The sequence below is a fragment of the Mastomys coucha genome, unplaced genomic scaffold (genome assembly GCF_008632895.1).
Source record: "Mastomys coucha isolate ucsf_1 unplaced genomic scaffold, UCSF_Mcou_1 pScaffold22, whole genome shotgun sequence".
In the NCBI taxonomy this organism is placed as follows: domain Eukaryota; kingdom Metazoa; phylum Chordata; class Mammalia; order Rodentia; family Muridae; genus Mastomys; species Mastomys coucha.
The window spans coordinates 132477150-132498246 of NW_022196905.1; the positions used below are offsets into that span (position 1 = coordinate 132477150).

At 48.8% G+C, this 21097-nt stretch overlaps 3 protein-coding genes and 1 long non-coding RNA gene across 10 annotated transcripts; 2 read left to right on the forward strand and 2 right to left on the reverse strand.

Annotated features, from left to right (window-relative positions):
- Window positions 1–3599: 3599 nt before the first annotated feature.
- Window positions 3600–7221, forward strand: Lamtor4 (late endosomal/lysosomal adaptor, MAPK and MTOR activator 4). 4 transcript variants are annotated; one of them, XM_031338451.1, is made up of 5 exons: window positions 3600–3717; window positions 4166–4266; window positions 5850–6036; window positions 6515–6632; window positions 6891–7221. In XM_031338451.1, the coding sequence occupies exons 1-5, from the start codon at window positions 3715–3717 to the stop codon at window positions 6986–6988; spliced, it is 507 nt and encodes a 168-aa protein (XP_031194311.1). In that variant the 5' UTR covers window positions 3600–3714; the 3' UTR covers window positions 6989–7221. The 4 variants fall into 4 exon arrangements, with proteins under 4 accessions (XP_031194311.1, XP_031194314.1, XP_031194312.1 ...); XM_031338452.1 differs by having other exon boundaries at window positions 3682–3717; window positions 4166–4246; window positions 5855–6036; XM_031338454.1 differs by lacking the exon at window positions 5850–6036 and having other exon boundaries at window positions 4166–4246.
- A 261-nt stretch (window positions 7222–7482) lies between these two features.
- Window positions 7483–11857, reverse strand: Map11 (microtubule associated protein 11). 2 transcript variants are annotated; one of them, XM_031338430.1, is made up of 11 exons: window positions 11232–11857; window positions 10878–10973; window positions 10647–10776; window positions 10452–10538; window positions 10206–10326; window positions 9965–10112; window positions 9613–9695; window positions 9364–9527; window positions 8687–8841; window positions 8347–8540; window positions 7483–8210 (listed from the first exon to the last, which is right to left on the reverse strand). In XM_031338430.1, the coding sequence occupies exons 1-11, from the start codon at window positions 11640–11642 to the stop codon at window positions 8057–8059; spliced, it is 1743 nt and encodes a 580-aa protein (XP_031194290.1). In that variant the 5' UTR covers window positions 11643–11857; the 3' UTR covers window positions 7483–8056. The 2 variants fall into 2 exon arrangements, with proteins under 2 accessions (XP_031194290.1, XP_031194291.1); XM_031338431.1 differs by having other exon boundaries at window positions 7484–8210; window positions 9965–10034; window positions 11232–11853.
- LOC116068636 lies at window positions 11638–14188 on the forward strand. The gene is made up of 2 exons (XR_004109644.1): window positions 11638–11948; window positions 13282–14188. It is a non-coding gene; the product is annotated as an uncharacterized LOC116068636 (long non-coding RNA).
- Window positions 12462–20738, reverse strand: Gal3st4 (galactose-3-O-sulfotransferase 4). Of its 3 annotated transcripts, none has more exons than XM_031338440.1 (4): window positions 20662–20738; window positions 19209–19523; window positions 18708–19011; window positions 12462–13831 (listed from the first exon to the last, which is right to left on the reverse strand). In XM_031338440.1, the coding sequence occupies exons 2-4, from the start codon at window positions 19331–19333 to the stop codon at window positions 12818–12820; spliced, it is 1443 nt and encodes a 480-aa protein (XP_031194300.1). In that variant the 5' UTR covers window positions 19334–19523; window positions 20662–20738; the 3' UTR covers window positions 12462–12817. The 3 variants fall into 3 exon arrangements, with proteins under 3 accessions (XP_031194300.1, XP_031194302.1, XP_031194301.1); XM_031338442.1 differs by having other exon boundaries at window positions 19209–19310; window positions 20662–20732; XM_031338441.1 differs by having other exon boundaries at window positions 12468–13831; window positions 19209–20681.
- Window positions 20739–21097: the final 359 nt, after the last annotated feature.

Genomic DNA, 21097 nt, shown 5'->3' on the forward strand with positions numbered 1-21097 from the left:
ATTTGAAATGTAAATAAAGAAAATATCTAATAAAAAAAAAAGAGTAGTAGAGGCAGAGAAAGGCAGAGAGAAAGAGGGAGTAGAGAAATGGAGGCTGGCAATGACCACGTGGAGAAAGTGGGGAATGGAATGGGAAGGGAGGGGGAACAAGGGAGGCGAGAGCATAAGAGAGCAAGAGAGCAACCTCTTACTCTTAACTTCTTGTCTTTACTCTCAGCTCCTCTCCCTTCCCCTCTCTCCACATGGCCATGGCTGGTCTCTACTTCTCTATGTTTTCTCTCTCTCTCTCCTCTATAATAAACACCTTACGACCATGAAAAACATATTGCGTGGACTGTGTGTTGTTGAGAACCAGTGTCCTATGTGTTGTTAATGGCTTCTGTGATATCATGTCTATGCAGCATCTAAGAGGAAATGAAAACTTTGCTTTCTGACTTCATGTCCTTTTTCAAATAATTAATTCTTATTTTAAATGAAAACTTATTTTGTGTGTGTGTGTGTGTGTACAGTCATGCGCATGACTGCTTGCACATGCATGTGCTCACATTTACATGTAGATGTTCACAGAGGCCAAAAGAGAGAGGGCATCAGGTCCCCCAGAGCTGGAGCTTGTGAGCTACCTGACACAGTTACTGGGAACCAACTCAGGTCCTCTGGAATGTCAGCACATGATGCTAATCACCAAGCAATCTCTCTAGACCCTCATTTCCTTCTTCATCACTGAATACCAACGATTCTTGAATGGTTCAGTCAATTGCAATCCAAAAGCGTAGTCTTAAAGTCCAAAAATGTAGTCTTAAAGAACTGCATAATTGTTCCATGGAGCAAAGGAAAAAGCATTGACCTTGGCATCATACTATTGAGAGTAGCAATTAACCCTGCCACTGACCAGTTGTACTCCTGGATGCAAAGCTCTACCTCAGCACTTCTCCCATCTGCAACATGGAGCTATTACAGGGAAGTTAAGGGGGTGCTATGATGGGTTTATGAATTAGAGTTTTTGATGAGTGTATAGAGTGGAAAATGCTTGAGTAATAAATTCGAAATAAGTGCTGCTCCTAGCCAGCAGTGACTGTTAGCATTCTGTCTAACCTCCACCCCACAGTTACCTGGCTACAGCCAGGTAGGCCTGACCCACTATAAAAGGGGCTGCTTGCCCCCTTCTCCCTCTCTTACTCTTTTTTTTCCCCCCTGTCTTAATTACTCTTGTTCTCTTGGGCTCTTCCCTTCTTGCTCCCTATCCCCTCTTCATTCCCCCTTTTTCATGGCTGGTTTCTATTTTGCTAATTTCTCTCTCTCTCTCTCTGCTTTTCTCTACCTCTATTACCCTCTTAACTCCCCTCCCCATGCCCTGAATAAACTCTACTCTATTCTATACTATACAGTTGCATGGCTGTTCCCTTAGGGGGAAGGGATGCCTTAGCATGGGCCCGCTGAGACATCCCCTTCCCCCATACCTCACCACATATCCATAAAACATATTCCTTCTCTCTTTATTTATTTATTTTTATAAACACATCAGTGATGGCACACAGCTGTAACCTCTGCACTTAGGTGGAGCCAGGAGTGCCAGGTGCTCAAAGGCCAGCCTAAGGTAGATGAAGCTCTGCCTCAAAAACAAAACAAACATGTTATTCCTAAGCACCAAGAGTATCTAAGGCTTAGGAAGGTCTTGCATATTTAGCATCTTTGGACAGCTTTCTCTTTACCACCTCCACCTGTTTAAAATTCTTTCAAGATAATCTCATTATTTAGCTTAAAATACCTTCTAACTCAAGTCCTTTCCACTTCACTTCCAGGTTTGGGATTGCAAGTATGCATCACTACACCTACTTAAATTTAAATTGTATACTATAATTACACTTCTTAATATATTTTTATTTTTATTGTTTTGGTTTTTCAAGACAGGGCTTCTCTGTGTAGCCTTGGATGTCCTGGAACTCATTCTGTTGACCAGGCTGGCCTTGAACTCAGAGATCTGCATGCCTCTGCCTCCCAGAGTGATTGAGAATCAAGGCATGTGCCACCACTGCCTGGCTTTTTATTTCTATTTTTATTAATTTATTATATATATGTTTGTATACATATATGTGTGTGTGTATGTGTATATATGTGTGTTTGTGTATGTGTGTATATATGTGTGTGTGTATGTGTGTATGTGTGTGTGTGTGTGTGTGTGTGTGTGTGTGTGGTCTGTCCATGTGTACCATAGCTCACATGTGTGGGTCAGAGGACTATTTGTGGGAGCTGGTTGTTTACTTTCACAATGTGGGAACCAGTGATCAAACTCGGGTTATTAGGGTTGGCCGCAAGCACCTTTCCCTGCTGAGCCACTTTGCCAACCCTATTTCAAAATTTTTGTCATGATGATTGAATTTGGGGCCTATGCATGCTAGGCAAGTGTTCAAATGCAGATCTATAACTACAGCCTTGCCTCATTTTTAAAGACATGCATTTTCTCTAACTAGCTGCTTCTTCTAAAACACGATGATTTGGGGTGGAGGACTTTCTTTGTTGAGCTATGATTAGTGCTGGGGATGTAGACTCTTACCCAGTATGCATAAAGCCCTGACTTTGCTTTTTGGCATTGAAAATAAGGGGGAGGGGAGAGATTTAATTCACATATGTTAAGATTTTCTAATTCAAAGTGTATAACTTAGTAACTTTGGCACATTCACAAAGATATGCAGACTTCAATATGAATTCCAAAAAGCTTAAATCACATGCCCTGTCCCCTCATACCCTCATTAATAAGCACTTCCTATTTTCAGTTGCCCCACTAACAACTTGTAATTGCTTTCAGTTTTTCTGGATTTGCTAGAAATGCATGTGTTTTAATCAGGATCTTGGTAGGTACCTCAGGCCTCAAGCTGGCACTGAACTCGATATTCAGCCCAATCTGGCCTGAACTTGCAGCCCTCTGGCTTCCCAGGATTTACACCAGGATTTTAAGCATTCAGTATCAGTAACAGCTAAGCGTCTTACATAGATGGAACCACATAATATGTGGCCTTATGTATCCGTCCTCTCACAACCTGCCCTTTTGGTTGGATCTGAGCCTCTGAAGGCTGAGTAGTCTCTGAAGCCATGGGTCTCTCTGGCCCGCTTTCTCTTGTTTTTGAGATTTTCAAGTTGCACTTGAGAATTATCCCCTTGTATTGATTATATACTACTGTGTGTATACACCAAATTTGATTTATCCATTCATGGTCATATCTGGGTCGATTCACTCTTATACATATACTCAAGGCAGAGAGTTAACACGTGAACAGCTTTTCACGTGTAAACCATCGTCTTTCACATTAGTACATTAGTTCTCTTTTCAGGTTGAACAGTGACACCTAGCGGGGGAATTCCCCTTACATCACCGGACTGCTCTTTCTCCTTGGAAGCCACCGACGCACGTGCGCACATTCCTATTGCAGAGCAGGAGGATGGCGCACGTTCGTATGTCCCCGCCCCATCAGCCCAATAACTCCCGGACTCTTCCGTCACTCTCTCAGGCAACTCCTGAGGGGCGGAGAAATGCAACCAATCCACGAATGTGTTCGGAAAACGGCCCTCCGCAGTGGTTGATAAAGTATGATGACATACCCACCAGCCAATCCGTAAGCGAAGGACCGGGCTAGAGTCAGCTGGTGAAATCACCTGACTCCAGCCTAGAGCCGGAAGCTACCTATTCGGTAGACTGCTTACCGTGCACCTACGGCTGCGATGGTGAGTGAGGACGCATGCGCGGGCGTGCACGCCTAGGGTTTCGCGTCACTATTCCCCGAGCTTCGGTTGCCCCCTTATGGCTTGCATTCCACTGTCGCCTCCAGTCCACCCTGGGACTGAAAGGAAACAGGGATGGGAGGGAGGCGACGGGGAGGGCTGGAGAAGGAAGGCTCAGCTGCCGGTGTTCTGCGGCTGGGGAGTAGTCTAGATAGCACAAGGGGCGGGGCATAAGGGGACTGGAGTGAGAAGGGCCAGTGAGGAGGGGTTGTGGGGCTAGGAAGGCCTCTTGGGTCACCTACATGACAAGTGGAAGGACTCAGGGGTCCAATAGTAACCGTGGATGGAGAATCAGTGTTACAAGCCATGAGGATCTGGACGGCTCATATCTAGGAGGGAGATGGGTTTGCAAGGCTGTCATGCTTCTCACCCCTTGCTCTTTACCCTCTAGACTTCCGCACTGACCCAAGGGCTCGAGCGAATCCCAGACCAGCTTGGCTACCTGGTGCTGAGCGAAGGTGCAGTGCTGGCGGTGCGTTGTGGGAAAGCAAGGTGTGGGGTGTGGGGGTCCAGGGATCCTTTGGGGACACACAGCCCAGAAATCCCTTCAAATATTTCCCAGTTTCTCCCAGCTGTCTATTTTTGTCTTCTCTGTGGCTCCCTGCTTGCCATATAGTAAGTTTTATGTAGTTTTTGGATATATAGTATAAACTCTTATTACCAAAAGTTTGGGGGTGTAGCTCAGTCAGGAGAGTGAGAGTTGCCTAGCATGCACAAAGCCTTCCATTCAATCCCCAGTACTGCATAAAACCAAATAGGCACATAATCTGTAGTCCCAGCACTTGGATGATGGAAACAGGTGGATTAGACATTCAGGCTTATCTTTGGCTACATATCAAAATCAGTCACAACCTGGACTACATATAACTCATCCTCAAAAAACAAACAAACAAAAACCTTTACCAAAGCTATACAATTAGTTAGTTACTTGTAGTATGTTTTTATTATATCTTTAAAACTCATGTAGGGGGCACATACGGGTACTACCATGGGTGAAAGTTCAAGGACAGCCTTCAGGGGTGAGTTCTGCCATGTGGGTCCTGAGGATTGAACTCAGGTCATTAGGCATTGAGGCAAGCACTTTTATGCTCTGATCCATTTTGCCTGCCCCTAGAATTTTGGGGGTTGGGAACAAGACTTCTCTAGAGGCAGCAGTTGAGCTGAGCTGCAAGGGCAGAAGATTGCGAACGAGGAAAACAACTCTCAGTGCTGGGAGCTGGACATTTTGCCTGATTGTGACAGTGTCTGAGTTGGCTGTGGTTTTGTTTTGAAATGGTTTGAAGAGGAAGGATACTGTGGTAAGACTCTGATACTGACCTTCCTGCAGCTAGCTTCAACATCTTTGGACAAATCTTGAGGGCTAAAGGGTTTTAAAACCTAACTGTGACTCACAGAAATGGTGTAGCACAACTGTCCCAGGAAAGCCATCTAAGTAGGAGACTGGACTCGTAGCAGTGAGGAGCAAGGGCAGAGGACATTTTAGGTTACGTTTTTATGTCTGCACAGATGTGTGCCCATGCATGTGCTGAGGCCAGTATAGGACATTACAGACCCACTCTCACCACTCTCTGCCTTATCCTTGAGGTGGGATCTCTCACTGAACCTGGAGCTAGACTGGCAGCCCTGATCAAGCCTCAGCAATCAACCTGCCTGTAGACCCACAGTGCTGGGATTCTGGGTGTGAGTGTGGCCATGCCTGGTTGAGAATTTGAACTCCGGTCCTCTTGCTTGTACGGCAAGCACTCTTATCCACTGAGCCCTCCCCACAACCCAGAGATCACATCTTAGAGGCATTAATATATGTTGGTAATTACTAGGTAAAGTACTTCTGCGTGTACTCTACCTTTCTGAAGTACTCATCCAGTAGGACTCTGAACAGGGAAAACCAGAAAAATACCATGGTACCTGAACAAATAAGACATCAAGAAAGGAAGCTGACCAGGGAGGTAGCTAAGGGGAATTTTGATGGCCTAACTGTAGACACTGAGTGAGATGGACTGATAGTGGCTGTAGTACATTTACTATGTAGGCACTGTTATAATGTTCTCATTGTCTTCTCATGAAACTTTCACAAGCACAGAATATAGGTCCAATATACAGATGGAGACACTGAGAGCAAAAGAACTAAACCTAGTAAAGGGCCCATCTAGAAGAGGTGGGAAGAGGAAGTGGAAACAGTCTATTCTACGGTCCAGAGGAAGTCTGGACTACTGTCTTCTCATGTGCCCAAGGAGTAGCCAGAGGGAAAACGTTCAAGACAAAGTAGGTGTTTCTGCTTCATAGCCTACAGACAGGACAAGTGGGAAGGCTGGGGAACAGGTGGAACCTTCAGAGACTGAGCAGTTAGCTCAGTGGTAGAACAATGTGCCTAGAATCCTCTGTGAGGGCCTGGGGCATGGCTCCGTGGTGGAGCACTTGCCCAGGAGTCTCCCACTGAGGGGCTGGGGACCTGATAGGTCACTTGGTGATCATACCCTAGGTTTTGACCCCCTGCATGGCTATCAGTAGAGTTTTGAATGAAGCCTGGTATTTCAGAATGAGAAAGAAGATGGCACAAGGGAAGACAGTACCACCATAAAGAGGTTTTAGATGTGATTTTTCTGAAGCTGGGTGATTTGGGACCATGGGCAAGTATAAAGGAAGACTATAACAAGTATAGGAGGTGGAGGTCCTGTGCCTTGAATTTGTTCCTAACTCTGGCCTCTTTCTTTTGCTCCTATCCTCCTTCATCCACATGCAGTCATCAGGGGACCTTGAGAATGATGAGCAAGCAGCCAGTGCCATCTCAGAGCTGGTCAGCACAGCCTGTGGCTTCCGGCTGCACCATGGCACGAACATCCCTTTCAAACGCCTGTCTGGTGAGCTCCTGCCTTTGGTGGGGAGGTTTCTTTTAGAGGCCTCTCTGCTCAGGGAAGGGATTCCTGGCTCCATCCCACTGACTCCCAGTTCCTCCTCGAGTCCCTGGTTCAACTACTGCTTTTATACTAAGTCCCTCTAGGATGAGTACAGAGCAATAAGGACAAGAAGGGGTTGCTTTGTCCCATCCCAGCCAATATTTTTGTGACTCTCCATGGTGACCACTGTACCCACTAACTCTTGCTCCCTTCTCTCTCCAGTGGTCTTTGGTGAACACACGCTGCTGGTGACTGTGTCAGGACAGAGGGTGTTTGTGGTAAAGAGGCAGAACCGAGGTCGGGAACCTATTGATGTCTGAGCTGTACAAGGCACTGGCTGGAGAAAAGGCCTGCCTCTGGGGCCTGTGGCGGGGCACACCATCTTCGACTGTTCTTGCTGGAGCTGGGCTTGTGCTCACTGCCTCCTTCCTGACCCCACCCGAGGCACAAGGCTTAGTGACTTCTACACTAAGGGACAAGGGAAACTATGACTAGAGGGATCCCCTTTCTTCCCTTCTGCGTAATAAATCTAGTCCAACCCTTCCAGGGCTCAGGATGTGTGCACAGAATGGTTTGTCTGGGTGGGGGTGAGGTTACATCTTGTGCCTATCATCAGCCTTCTGGAAGACAGCTATACCTCAGTCAGTGGGCCAAGATCAGCACCAGGCATCATAAAACTGACAACTGGAGACAGGTGTGGTGGTGCACATCTGTAAGTAAGACTAGGAACCAGAGAAGCATACATACACAGGATGGCAGCTGTTTGCATAGCAAAGGCCATCTCCCCTGTGGTCAACACAGAGACAAACTCATACTCCCTCCCAAACATCTTTTAATAGTTTTACTTCAGCTGGAAGATGTCGTCAGAGAATAAGTTACAGGAACAGACAAAAACAAGAAAACAGAACTTAAAGTGCTTCAGGCTGCCAACGTAAACATGAGGGGCAGAAAGAGGCCACCTAACTATGTCCCCAACCCCTGAGACAGGAGAGTAATTGTCCTGGGTCCCTTTACCACTACCACCCTCTAATCTCAGCCCTGTGGGTGGGTGCAAAGGAATTTCAGTGGCAGAGAGGCTTGAACACGAATGAGAGAGAATACTCTGTAAACTCGGGACAAAGTGAAGGATGGGGCAAGGGAGCTCCTGCAGCCTTGCCCTGCTGGGGTGGGGCCAGCCCTCCCCTCCCCCCAAGAACTCATGGAATACTGTTGGCTGAGCTGCAGCCACACTGCGATTTCACAGCTTCTGCCCTTGTCCCTTACCAGCAGACACAGACAGGCAGCCCTGCGAGGCCTCTCTGCCCACGGTGGGAGGCGCAGCCTAGGAACAAGGAGCCCTCCGGGGGCTTAGGGTTTCTGGCATGTCCGGAGCTGAGCTGGCACACTGGCTACTTGACGGGCTCCACCACCAGGACTTTACACTCACGCTTGGCAATCTTGTCTAGAGAAAGCACAGCCTTGTCCGGGGGCAGGTAGAGGGGACGGCCAACGGGAGAGGCCACAGGGGGTGTGATGGCCCTGCGTTCCATGACACTGCCTGACCTGGAAGAAGACAGAGGCTGTGGGCTGGCTCTGTGAGGGTATAGCATCCCACTCAATCCCACCCAGTGGCCTGCTCCTGATCCCAACTTCCAACTCCCAGCTCTTGGTCAGATCGACATCAATCCTGGTCCCTTACCTCATGAGGTGGCTACGGGAAGGCTGTTGGTGGGAGAAAGACTGAGAACGGCCCAGGCTGGCCTGGTGCCTCTCCACCAGGTCCCGGACAGCAGGACTGCTGGGGCTGCTCTTTCGGGACAGGGGCCGGGCCTCAGGCGGAGGGTGAGACACACTGGCAGTGAACTGGAGCTTCAGTTTCATGTGCTGGCTCAGCTGGATAGGAAGATGCAGACCTTCAGACCCAGGTTGGACTGGGTTTCTACCTTCCTTGTGCCCAGCCTTCTAGTGCTACCTAAGATGTTAACCCCTCTAGGAGAGAAGCAAGAAGCCCTGAATATTTTACCCAGCACTGGGCCTACCTCAAAGAGCCCTGTCCTCAGGGCCTGGAAGGCCACACTGAAGGTAAGTGCGCTGCCCTTCCGGGAGAAGCCAAGGTTATTGAGGGGTGTGTGACAGACGATGGAGTCTAGGGCTGCCTGCATGGCCCGACGCTCCTCCTCACACAGCTGCTTTCCTGGGTACAGAAACATATACCCATGAACACTGGACAGCTTTCTTCAGCTCCCACAGGTCTTTACCAGCACAGGGAGTGTTTAATTTGCAAAGTGCTCTGAGGAGTAAACTGAGTAAATGTTATCTTTTGCTGAGGGTTACAGACAATGGTTAATGCTGTGTGCCGTGCTCTGTTCTAACCCAGATGGTGTTTGTTAACTCTGTTAATATGCATAACAAGCCATGAGATGTTAGTTTTAGAGAGGATGGAAGCTCAGAGAGATGAAGTAACTTACCCAAGGTTCCAGAGCTAGTGTGTGTGTGTATATGTGTGAAAACTTGTACCAGAAAGCATAGGTCCAGTGTCTCTGCCCACTGCCTACCTTGACTCTCCATCTGTGACCCTGGATGACTAGCTAAGTACACAGGAGAGCCATCCAGGTACTGCAAGTCACCCACTGAGGTGGGGCTGGCCTCACTGTCCTGCCTCTTCCTTTCCCTGTCCCTCCCAGGGGATAAGGCCTCAGCCTGGCAGGTGACCCACCAGCCTGTGCGTGTTCCGGGGTCCACACAAGCCTCACAGCAAGGAAGTCTTGGAGGTTGTTGAGCAGCGTGTAGGTGACAGTGAAACGCTCGTAGGTCCGAACAGGGGACTCACAAGAAGCAGTCATCACAAAGCAGGGGCGGTCTAGGCGGACACTGGGCAGGCTAGGAGCAGTGAGAGAGGAGGCTGGGTGTGTGTGTTAGGCAGGGGCGAGTGGGAGAGCGCCTAGTGGCTCTTCCACGTACTCACCGGTAGTGGGTGTAAATGCTCTGGGTGAAGGGCAGCTTTGGGGTGGACCACTGAACCACAGCAATCAAGGGGACTTCAAGACCCTGCAGATGGGACAAAGGGAGACTTTGGATGTTCAGAGGCTCATGGCCTTCCATTGTGTTTTCTTTGAGCCTAGACTGTTCTCCAACTCCTATAGCTGGGGATGACCTTGAACTTCTGAGCCTCCTGCTACCTCCCAAGTGCTGGGATCCCAGGCACATGCCACTATGCCAGATTTATGCACTGCTGAGGGTGGAACCCACAATTCTGTGCTCGCTAAGCAAGCACTCTACCAACAGTTGTCATCACCTCTGTGAACACACCAGCTCACCTCCTTGGCCCCAGGAGGGGGCTGCTCACCCCCTCTCAGCTGGAACAGGAAGTTGTGTTCCTCCAGGGCACTAAGTGGACAGGGGAAGTAACCAGATGTACCAGGAAGCCTACAGAAGGAGCCCATGGAGACTTCCCCAGACTGGTGACTAGTTCAGAAGAAAGAAAGGCAGGACATGAGCTTGCCATATCCCATCTCTGTCCCCATCAGGCCACTGCCCTGCCTCTCCCCAGAACCTCACCAGACATTGTCCACCAGCAGCACAGAGCCATCAGGCATGACAGGTAGATAACTGGCATTGAAGTTGGGGAGGATTCGGATATCCCAGATGGAGATCTCTTCCTGGGAAGAGCTATTCAGCACTGTATGGGGAACAAGCCCAGCTCAGAGTAGCGAGATCCTTCCTACCCCAAGTCCACCTGTACGTAACATACTGGGACCCATTCCCTTGCTGCTAGTCAAGCCTTGAGCCAGCAGATCCGCTCACCCTTGAGCACGGTCAAGTGTTTTCCAGCCACAGTGAACTGCCGGCATTTCAGAACTGGAGGGGGCAGCAGCGTCAGTAGGGTGCTCACTGAACAGAGGATGAGATAGGAAATCGGACCTCCACATCACAGATTCTTCCCTTCCGATATGGAACCTCTAATCCTCCCCAAGCTCCAGCTTTCCCCCTCTCCCCCACCTTGGGCCTTGAAGGCGCTCTGTTCTCCACGGAAAGTCTCCTCAGGAGATCGAGTCTGTAGCAAGCGCAGGTAGCCTTGGTCTCTGACTTCTGGTGCCTCGACCTCCCGTTTCCACACGGTCACTACAATCTAGGTACAGGAGCCATCGGACCATGATCACGAGGAATGGGAGATGGGTCTTAAAATATCATCTGAATTATAGGGCAACAGCGTCAGCTTTGTCATCCTACCTTGGCCTTCGGTGTCCCCGGGGGCAGTCTATCCAGTGAAACGGTGAGTGGGAAGATGACCTCATCTGTGGACACAATCGGCTCTTCCACAGGCAGCTAGGGATTATGAAAGGGGTGAAGATGTCAGGAAGGTGTCAAAGATGCGGGATCCTTTAATGTCTCTGCAAGACCGGGCAAGTCTTTATACCCACCCCTCGATATCATCTGCCTCCCTTCTTAGGTCCTGCTGACAGCAAGGCAGGACAATGCTGTCATCTGCCTCCTACATCAGGTCCCCAAGGAATCCACGCTCCAAACTGTCTCTCTTGCTTCCAGCAAACCTCCCCTCAGCCCTTGTCACCCCGAGATCCTCACCGTGGTCGCTCCCCCTGAGGTAGCAGGGCCCTGGCCATGGGTGAGAAATGGGCTGCAGCCTCGAAACAAACCCCCGCCTCCCGGGTCCCCTCCCCCCGGGGGATCAGCATCCTGGTCGCCGGCGCTGCAGCACCCCGGCAGCGCTCCTCCGGCGCTGACCGAGGCCAAGGCGGCCAGGGCGGTCGCCAGCTCTGTCCAGGCCCCTCGGGACGCCAAGCCCGCGCTGCCCCCAACGCCAGGCCCCGCGCCGCCTCGGCAGCGCAGCACCAGCAGGAAGCGGACTGTCTCTCCTAGGTACAGATGGTTGCGCCGGGGCAGCGCCCGGTACCGGCCCGGGTCCCCGGCCAGCTCGGCGCGTGGAGGCAGCGGCACAGCCGGGAAGTACATCGAATAGTCGCATTGGGACTCCATTGGGTGGGGAGGGCGACGCGACCCGAGACCGGGTCGGCAGGGAGCCACGGGACCGGCGGGAGCTCGGCCGGCGAGTCCCGACACCGGAAGACCGCGGCTCCGCCCGGCAGGCAGCGGGACACACCAGCCTGGGCTGGAAATCAGGGAAACGAACCCGGAACCTAGACCCAGCGGCGCCGGAACAGGAGTGCGGGTCTGAATGACTGGAGAGAAAGCGGAAGCGGAAGGAAGGGGGCGTGGCCTCCGAGGCTTCTTGGAGGAGTCGAGGGGCGACTGCGGGCACGGAGGAACCTGATGTGCCATCAGGTCTGACTTATGCAGGGCTGGGCCTTGAGCCCAGGGCTTCGCGAGCATTCTGCAAACTGAGCTACATCCCTGTCTTTTTTTTCTGGATTTTTGTTTGTTTGTTTGTTGTTGTTGTTGCTGCTGCTGTTGTTGATATTGGTAGTGTATGTGTTCCTGGAATGCCTGAGCCTCAGCCTCAGGCTAGCCAGTCGTTTTACCAATGGCTATATCCCCAGCCTTGAGGAAATATTGAAAGAAAAGAAAGATCCCCTCCGCCCCCAGCCTAATTTCTGTCCCATAAAAGATTCTCCACCACTTCTACTTTTAGAGCCCTACATAAAACAGAGAACTGGGGGTAGGAGCTCTTGCTGTTCTTGCAGAGGACCAGGGTATGAGACTCAATACCTGCATAGTGGCTCACTATAATTGGTAACTCCAGTTCCAGGTGATCTCTGGGCACCAGGCACGCATGTGGTGCACATTTACACATTCAGGCAAAACACTCATACACATAAAATAAATCTAATAATTTTTTTTTAAAAAAAATGAGTAAACATTTTATAGCGTTTATTCATCCAATAGATATTTTTATAGTAAAATCAACACAGTTCCATAACAAATATTTCGTAGAGAAATGGATATATGTCATGCCCCAAACTTTCTCTGTGCCGATCTCATCCTTGGCCCCTCCAGGGGGCTTTGGGGAACTGCTACATGAATCTGTCTTGAGGCTTGAAGTGGCAGTTAGGGGTTAGGGGAGGGAACAGATGCTGCTGGGATTTCTAGAGGAAGTCCAGGCAACGCCATTCGCACATTAGAGCAAACTTCCTGTTCCTTCTGAGGGAAATACAGATGCATCCAGAGGTGTTCTGCTTTGTAGTTGATGATACCTACAGGGGTAGTAGCCTTGAGGTCTTGAGAGGTGAAGCGACTTCAGGAGGAAACTGCTTAGCATCAAGTTTATCCTTATACTGTAGCTCTGGGGTAGCCAAGCGTTCGCATTCCTCTTGGTCTTTCTGGTTCAGTCCATTCTGAAGTACATAGCCCAGTACCTTAGCTGAACCAAACTGTAAAGGGCGGAGCCTTACATCAGCGATGTATTTCGGGTCTAAAGCCTCACCTCCCATCAGGCAACGTTTAGCCAGAGCTTCTCTTCGAGCCCGGAGCTCAGCCACAGCACGTTGCAGTCGGCTCCGGCCATACTGTTCTATCCGTGTCCACAGACTACGGTTGAAGTGAACATAAAGAGCCCAGTCTAGGTTATTCCAAGCTCGGGCCTGCTCGGTTAGCTGCTGATCTTCACCAGTCACCACAGTCTTATTGGCAGTCCTGATAATACTCTGCTTTCTTCCAGCTTGGGCATTGTGCATGAAGCCCACCACATCATTCAGACTCCAGCACAGGGCATCTGCCAACAGAACCAATGACTCATCAAAGTACTCAGCCACCATGACCAGATCAAAGACTGAGTCCAACCAGGCCAGACCCCACTGGATAAAGGATGAGGGCCCAAAATCTGAGGAGGCAAGGCTGGCTGGCTCCTTGTAACTACCAGCAGCTGTGGTAATAGGTTGGAAGAGAGTTCCAGGGCTAGCACTGGAAGGTACAATATGTAGCCGGAGGGATTTGGGGTCTCTGGATAGCTGGGGACTCACTCTCATGGTCTTTGTCTCTGGAGGGGAGGGCAAACCAAAGTCAAACCATAGTAAGTTACGGGCATAGTGGTTGCCACGGGCCCCAGGTCTGTAGAAGGCTTGAGGATTGGCCAGGAAGGCGGCCAAAGAAGGTGCCTTTCGGAAAGCCGATGAAACTGATTTGTAATAGGAGAAGGCAGAGCGGGCTAGAGCCGCTGGATCTCGGACAATGGAAAAGAAGAAGCTATCAGAAGGCATGACCTGAAGTACCTGCAGAGGAAAGAAAGAGGAAGAGCTTTACTGAGGAGAAAATGAGTACAAGCTGAGGCTCCGATGAGCCTTCGGACCCTGCTGTCTACCCTCAGCTTCCCCTCCTAGCTGCATGACCTTAGGGAAATTACATAATACCTCTGAAATTCAGTTTGCTTGTCTGCAAAAGGAAATTAGTCAGGGGTTCCCAGGTGATTGAAAAGAATACTGAGATAATAACTAGTCAGAAATCTGGAACACAGAAAGCTCATATTGGTCATTAATGTCCTTGGGTCTTTGTGTCTTCGTTGGTTGGGAAAAATTCTCAAACCTGGGGCTGGGGAGACGGCTCAGTCAATAAAGTATGTGCCACACAAGCATGAGAACACAAGTTTATATTCCTAGTACACACACAAAAGCAAGACAACAGTGGAGCTCACCTATAAACTCAATGTTGAAGAGGCAGAGACAGGAAGAACCCTAGATGCTGACTGGCCCACACTCGAAATCTCTAAGAACCAAACTGTTCACTTCTACAATGAAAGTCTGTATTTAGTTTGTGTGAGTGTTTGTGTGTGTACACTTGTGCATGTGGACTCAGAGAACCTCATTCCTCAGTCATCATCTACCTTTGTTTTCAAGATAGGATCTTTCACTGGCCTGGAACTTCTCAGCTAGGCAAGGTTGGCTAGTCAGAGAGCCCTAGGGATTCTCCCGTCTCTGTCTCCTCAGTGTTGGGAACATAAGAGCCTACTGCCATGCCCAGCTTTTTTACATGGCTTTGGGGGATCAAATCCAGGTCCTGATGTTTGCATGGGAAGCATTTTACTCATCTCCCCAGCCTTGACTCCTTTTGACATAGGGTCACACTCATGTAGCACATTGTGACCTTGAACTCTTGCCTCAGCCACCTGAACATTGCAATTACAGATAGGCACCAACATGGCTAGCACAGAAACCTGTTAAATGCCTTTTCTGGGACCCTCTTGGTCACAAGTTCAAGACAGTAACTGGCCTGGAGGCTCCTCAGGATGGAAGGAGGGAGACACCAGTGCCAACAGCTGTGCTCTCAGACCAGCCCTAGGTGGCTGCAGTGAAGGGCACTGCTGGAACTCCTGAGGAACTTGAAGAACAAAAGACACTCCTGAAGCAGGGCATTGAGAAAGGGTGCTGAAAAACTGGTAGGACCAAAGTCGGGGTGTATGTCTTCAATTCTCAGTCAGCCTGGATGGGGCTGTTAACATAGCCCTTGTAGACTGATTAACAGGCATATTAAGAAGCTTTCTGCTCTGAGAATAACTTTTATCATGGAACCTAACATTTCTCTATCACAGTGTGCTTTGGTGATAAGCCTGTTCTTAGGGAAGTGTTAAGAATTAACATCCTGGGGTGAACAGATGGCTCAGTGGTTAAGACCGTTTACACTGCACGTATGAGAATTGGTATTCAGATCCCAGCAACCATGTAATGAGCCAGGTATCTGCTGCAAATGCCAGTGGCAGCAGAGATAGCCTGAGAACTTAGCCTCATGTTCAGGGAGGGGCGCTGCCTCAAAGAAATAGGCAGAGGATGACAATGAGGACCCTGACATCTCCAAGCTTCCTCTTATGTGCACAGGCATACACACACACATACACACACACATACACACAAAATCATGAGATGAAGAAAATAAAGTTTGGATCAATATCCAAAATGCGAATAGGAACCTATTTAGGATTTAAGGGGTTATGTGCATCTGGAAACTCTATGAACAGATGACATTTCATAGAGAGATGATTTAAGAGTGACAATTTACAACAGAACAGACTAAGAATTATTGAGAAAAGAAAAACAGTTTTTTTTTTTTTTAAAGGAGCTATGATTGGCTGGAGAGATGGCTCAGTGGATAACATGCTGTGCAAGAGTGAGGACCTGAGTTTGGATCCCTATGGCCTATTAAATAAAGTTGGATGGAGCATGCCTCTTTAGTCATCAATGGTGAGATGGGAGGTAGAGACACTTGAGTCCCCAGAAGCCTACAGACCAGCTAGCCTGGAGTACATGGCCACCAACTGCAAAAAAGGACCTCGTTTCAAATGAGGTGGAAGGTGAAGAAACAGCAAGGTTGTCCTCAGACCTCTATACACTCACCACGGCACACACATGCCTGTATCACAGGAGTGCACACAAATGTCCTACACGTGGAAGATTTTCCTTGGACCTCTATACACTCACCACGGCACACACATGCCTGTAGCACAGGAGTGCACACAAATGTCCTACACATGGAAGATTTTTAAAGTACCTTTCCCTAACTGAATGTTTTTTTTTTCATTTTCTTCATTAATATGGGGATGCCCAGAGGGCAGAGCCTTTGACTTTTTTTTTCTTTTAGGTAGAAGTTAACTGTGTCTGGCATTCAAAATAACTTTCCAGTTCCACCATTTGTTACTTGTACGACTTTGGCATTTCACTGATGTTATTAGAACCTTTGTTTCTTTTTCTTCTTCTTCTTTTTAAGATTCATTTATTACTATGCGTAAGTACACTGCAGCTGACTTCTGATGCACCAGAAGAGGTTGTCAGATTCCATTATAGATGGTTGTGAGCCACCATATGGTTGCTGGGAATTGAACTCAGGACCTCTGGAAGAGCAGTCAGTGCTCTTAACTGCTGAGCCATCTCTCCAGCCTACCTTCGTTTCTTATAGCATAAGTCTGGATCAGTGTATCTGGAAGAATGTGGAAGTGCCTGGACTATAGTAGGTAGTCAGTGGTGGTGACAAGAAGGTCATCTCTCAGTTGTTAAAGGAACTTAGTTCAGTGACCCTTGTCATTATCCCAAACTTGACAGTTGCCCCTCGATATTTCAACAATGGCCTCTTGCTACCCCTAACATTACTCACAATCCTCAGCTGTCTCCTGCTCTGCCTTCAACAAGGGTGTGCTGGATATGGTGCCTCACACCTGTGATCTGGAGGGAAGAGGATAGCTGAGAATTTAAGGAAAGCCCAGAGTACATAGCAAGAGCCTATTTCAAAATAAAGTGTTTTGGCAGTTGGCTATTCTATTCACTGCAATACTCTCCTAATACACATGTATATACTTTGTAATGGTTTGCTTCCTCTAAGCATGCCCAATCTGAGCTGGGGATATAGGTCAGTGGTAAAGTGTTTTCATAGAATGTGTGGGAGATCCCTGGGCTCAATCCCCAGTACTTCACTAAAAGCAAACAAAAGAAAAATCACCAAGAATGTCTGATGTTTGCTGGGCATTGTGGTTCATACTTATGATTCTAGCACTCCGAGAGACTGATATAGAAGTATTACTATAAGTTCTAGGGCATTCTGGGTTCATAATGGTAACTTTCTTAAAAAAAATAAAAAGTCCCCCAAAAGAATGTCTGAGCTGGAGAACTGGAAAACTAGCTCACTTGTAGAGTGCTTGCCTAGCATGCACAAAGTGCTGGGTCCCCTTCACTGCATAAATGGATAGAGGTGGTACATACCTGTACCCAGTACTTAAGACATAGAGGCAGGAGCATCACGAATTCAAGATCATCCTCAGTTACCTAGTAGGTTTGAAGCTAGTCTAAGCTACATGAGCTACATACAAACACAGACAGAAGGACACACACACACACACACACACACACACACACACACACACACACACACGAGAAAGCTGAATGTATAATAAGTCTTGACTTGTAACTCCCATCCAATATTTCCTTTGAATTCCTTGCCCACCACATCAATCTTTCTCTGTGCTTTCCAAGTGCTCCTTATCCCTAAGATTATAGTGTGAGCCACCACACCCAGTGCTGGTGTGTTTTATTTTCTTTCAGACAAGTGTTCACCGGTTTAAGCTTGTGTGGGAACGTGCTATTTCTCCCACAAGAATTTTCCTTGGGGGGGGGATCAGAATTGGGGTCTCTTTTTGTTGTTGTTTGCTTGTTTTTGAGTCAGAGGTCTGGTCATGCAGCTCAGCCTGACCTTCAACTATTTTGTTTTTAATTTTTTTAAGACAAAGTGTTGTATTCTAGACTGACTTTGAACTGACTGTGTAGCTGAGGCTGGCCTTGAACTCCTGATCCCTCTGCCCTCCTGAGTGATGGAATAAAAGTGTGTACCACCACACTTGGTTTATGTGGTGCTAAGAATTGAGTCCAGGGCTTTCTGCATGCGAGACAAGAACTCTATCAACGGTGCTACATCCCTAGTCTGACCTCTAGTTGCCTCCTGTCTCAGCTTCTCCAATTCTGGGATTCTAAATGTCCAGCTACTCTGTATTTTGTTGAGAGCTTACCAAAGAACTGATGAGAAGTCTCAAATGTGGCACTTACACATAACCATTAGCACTAGGGAGATGGAGACAGAGTCCTAGGGACTCACTGGCCAGTCAGTCTATCTGAATGAGCAAGTTCCAGGTTCAGTGAGAGACCCTGTCTCAAAAACTAAGATGAAGCTGGGCAGTGGTAGCACACACCTTTAATCCCAGCATTCGGGAGGCAGAGGCTTTGAGGCCAGCCTGGTCTACAAAGTGAGTTCCAGGACAGCCAGGACTATATAGAGAAACCCTGTCTTGAAAAACCAAACAAAAAACAAAAAACAAACAAACAAAAACCTAAGATGAAGAGTGACTGAGAAAAACTCATGGGATTGACCTCTGGCCTCCTCAAGCACATGTACCCTCCATACAAATCTCATTTGAGAGAAGACTCTGACTCCCAACACTACACCTGCCCCAGAGAAAGGACATTTGTAGAAAGAACAATAGGAGACCTCATCTTTATGCCCCAGGGTCCAACTTGCACATTAACCCTCACACCAAGGCACAGAACCCCTCTCTTATAGGTCTTGGCCATAAGCCTGAGGAGATCGCTTTTCTAGTCTACCCTCATTGTACCTCCTCACCTCTTTCAGGTTGAATCTCATGTGATGACAGAGTATATGGAAAGGCTTCTGGGTATCCGAACTCTGGGGATGGTAGCCTTTGACCTTAGAAGCCTGGAAGAGCTTTGGGTAGCCAAACTGGTAGTGGGCAGGCAGGGCAAAACGTAGCCCCTGCTGGTCCCCGTAACGATGAAGGAGATTGAGCACAGAGCTGCTCCCAGATTTGTGTGTTTTCAAGAACACAAGTCGCTGTCGGGGTAGGCAAGACTTAACAGTTGGTCCCAGTGAAGGGATCCAGGACTGTCGGAGCTGCAGTCCAGGTAGCCTGGAAAAAAAGATAGGGAGGGAAATGTCCTGCCCCTTAGAATTATGTGGAACAAGTGAGTCCTTGTAATGAATAGACAATAGGAATGCCCACCTCTGCCCCAGAGGACTTATCCCCTCTCATCCCCAGGTAGGATCAAAGAAGAGTAGATTGGGGGGCAGTTATAATCAGAGAGGTAGGACAGGATAGAGACTCACCTCCTCTGGAATGATCCCCCCAAGAACTGGAGGCCAAATCCAATGGTCATGAAGACTCCCAGAGCCACCCCCAGGCTCCGAGGCCTCCAGAGCCTCATGGTCCTGGCAGGAGACAGAGGGCCCATGTGTCACAAGGGAAGTGACATTAAACAGGCACAGAGCCAGGGTCAAGAGCCATGGGTGGCAGAGAGAGCTGGAGATGGCTGTACAGCTGTAGAAGGCGCCTTTTGGAGATCAGGGGATCATTCCCCAGGCCTCCTTACAGCCCTTGTTGTATCTGCCCCTGAGTTAGCAGATTTTTGCCTCTGTCAGCGTCTAGAAGGGAAATGAGGGGGAAGGAGGGGAGTCTAAGGAGCTTTTCTTCTGCCACTGATACCCGAGGCAGGGATGGGGAGTAGCCTGGTGTGTGTGTGTGTGTGTGTGTGTGTGTGTGCGCACACGCGCACTTGTAGATAACTTGGCATCTATTCCTTTTGCTGCCAACCTCGTTTGTCTACTGCTACTTCCTAGCTCTTCAATTGTACTCTCCCCCCTTCAAGCATTGGACATTTTAACAGGGAAGGAGATAAAGCCAGGACCCAGATCTTAAATGAAACAAACAGTAAATGAGATTGAACCTGTTGGCTCATGATGATAATCTGGCATTGTCAAGCCAGGTCCTGGCTGCCTTCTGAGTCCCTCTGTCAATCACAAATAGGAATTAAGAACTTCCCTCCTTCTGTAGCTAGTATAGGGGAAAACTTTAGGAAGCAATGGAGGACCATATGGGAACAGGTTGGGTAAACAGGGAGGAACAGGGCGGTGGACTCAGAGGAGTGCATGGTGAGCCATTGCTCCTGCTGGCAAGGCTGCTACCCACTCAGCACAAGGAAGACCCCCAAGGTCTAAAAGGGGCTGATGGAGATGTGGGTCTACAGAGTCTCCATATACACCCCATCCCACTTCATAATCCTATCTATCAGCGCAGGAGGCAAGCAGAAAGGGACGGGGTTTTGATTGATTCTTCTTTCCCTGGCCTTAAGCTTCCTGATCAACTTGGAGTATAATTCCATCTTTTCAGATCACACCCTATAATCAAAGATCAAGGTCCTTCCGACATGCTTAAACAGCCTCCTTCCCAGAACTAGCCAGGCTGACCCCAAACAGAAAGAATCCAAGCTTGCTATCCAGAGGTCTGCCTCCTTCTGGCATTATCCCTAGCTCCCTCCCCGGAGCACAGCCCCTAGGATTCAGCTGAGAACTCACTCCTCTATCCAGAGCTAAACTCGATTTCCTCCCATCCACCTCGAGCTCCTCTCATTACCCTCATCCCAGCTCTCCCTCTGCAGCTTTGGTGGGTGCTGCATCTGTCTCCAGCCCTTTGTTAAGGGTCTTCTGTGAACCCCTCAAGTCTCCTTCCAGAAATTCAAAAGTCTCTCCACTGGTTCTAGCCTCAGCTTCTCTAGACACTTACCAGGCCATAAGGAGAGCAGTTGGTAAAACCAGGTCAGGCTCCCCAGCCGCCCGGCTCCTTGGATCAACTTGTCCTACAAACTTTTCTCTGCACCCAGACTCCTCCTCCTCTCCTCCCTTTGTCCCACCAGTCTAAGCAGCCACTTGCTTGCTTGGGCATTGATCAGTCTCTGTGGGTCTCTCTCCTCCCTGTCCCTTTACCAGTCTGCCGGGGAAAGATCACCCAGATTGCCTTTGAAAGATGTCACTCCTGCCCTCCTTTCAAGTAGGAATCAACTACATCTTTTTCTTTTGGCTTTCCACAAAACAAGAGATTTATTCAGGTGAAGAGACAGGGAGAGAGACAGAGAGGCTGCCAAGAAAAGCAGCCCTTACCCTGAAGGCAGGAGCAGTGGTGTGGAATCTAAGTAGGCCTGGTGTTCTGCACATTTTACAGC

Excerpts from the sequence above, each read along its gene's own strand:
- Gal3st4 (XM_031338440.1), bottom strand. The coding sequence starts at position 19,333 with ATGGGCCCTCTGTCTCCTGCCAGGACCATGAGGCTCTGGAGGCCTCGG. Across the intron at positions 19,012-19,208 it reads GGGGGATCATTCCAGAGGAG|GCTACCTGGACTGCAGCTCC; the intron begins GTGAGTCTCTAT and ends CTTTTTTTCCAG. Across the intron at positions 13,832-18,707 it reads TGAGATTCAACCTGAAAGAG|GTACTTCAGGTCATGCCTTC; the intron begins GTGAGGAGGTAC and ends TTTCCTCTGCAG.
- Map11 (XM_031338430.1), bottom strand. The coding sequence starts at position 11,642 with ATGGAGTCCCAATGCGACTATTCGATGTACTTCCCGGCTGTGCCGCTG. Across the intron at positions 10,113-10,205 it reads CTGCTGGTGGACAATGTCTG|TCACCAGTCTGGGGAAGTCT; the intron begins GTGAGGTTCTGG and ends CTTCTGAACTAG. Across the intron at positions 8,541-8,686 it reads TGAGGACAGGGCTCTTTGAG|CTGAGCCAGCACATGAAACT; the intron begins GTAGGCCCAGTG and ends CTTCCTATCCAG.
- Lamtor4 (XM_031338451.1), top strand. Across the intron at positions 4,267-5,849 it reads GTGCGTTGTGGGAAAGCAAG|CACAGAATATAGGTCCAATA; the intron begins GTGTGGGGTGTG and ends AACTTTCACAAG. Across the intron at positions 6,037-6,514 it reads GGGAAAACGTTCAAGACAAA|TCATCAGGGGACCTTGAGAA; the intron begins GTAGGTGTTTCT and ends ATCCACATGCAG.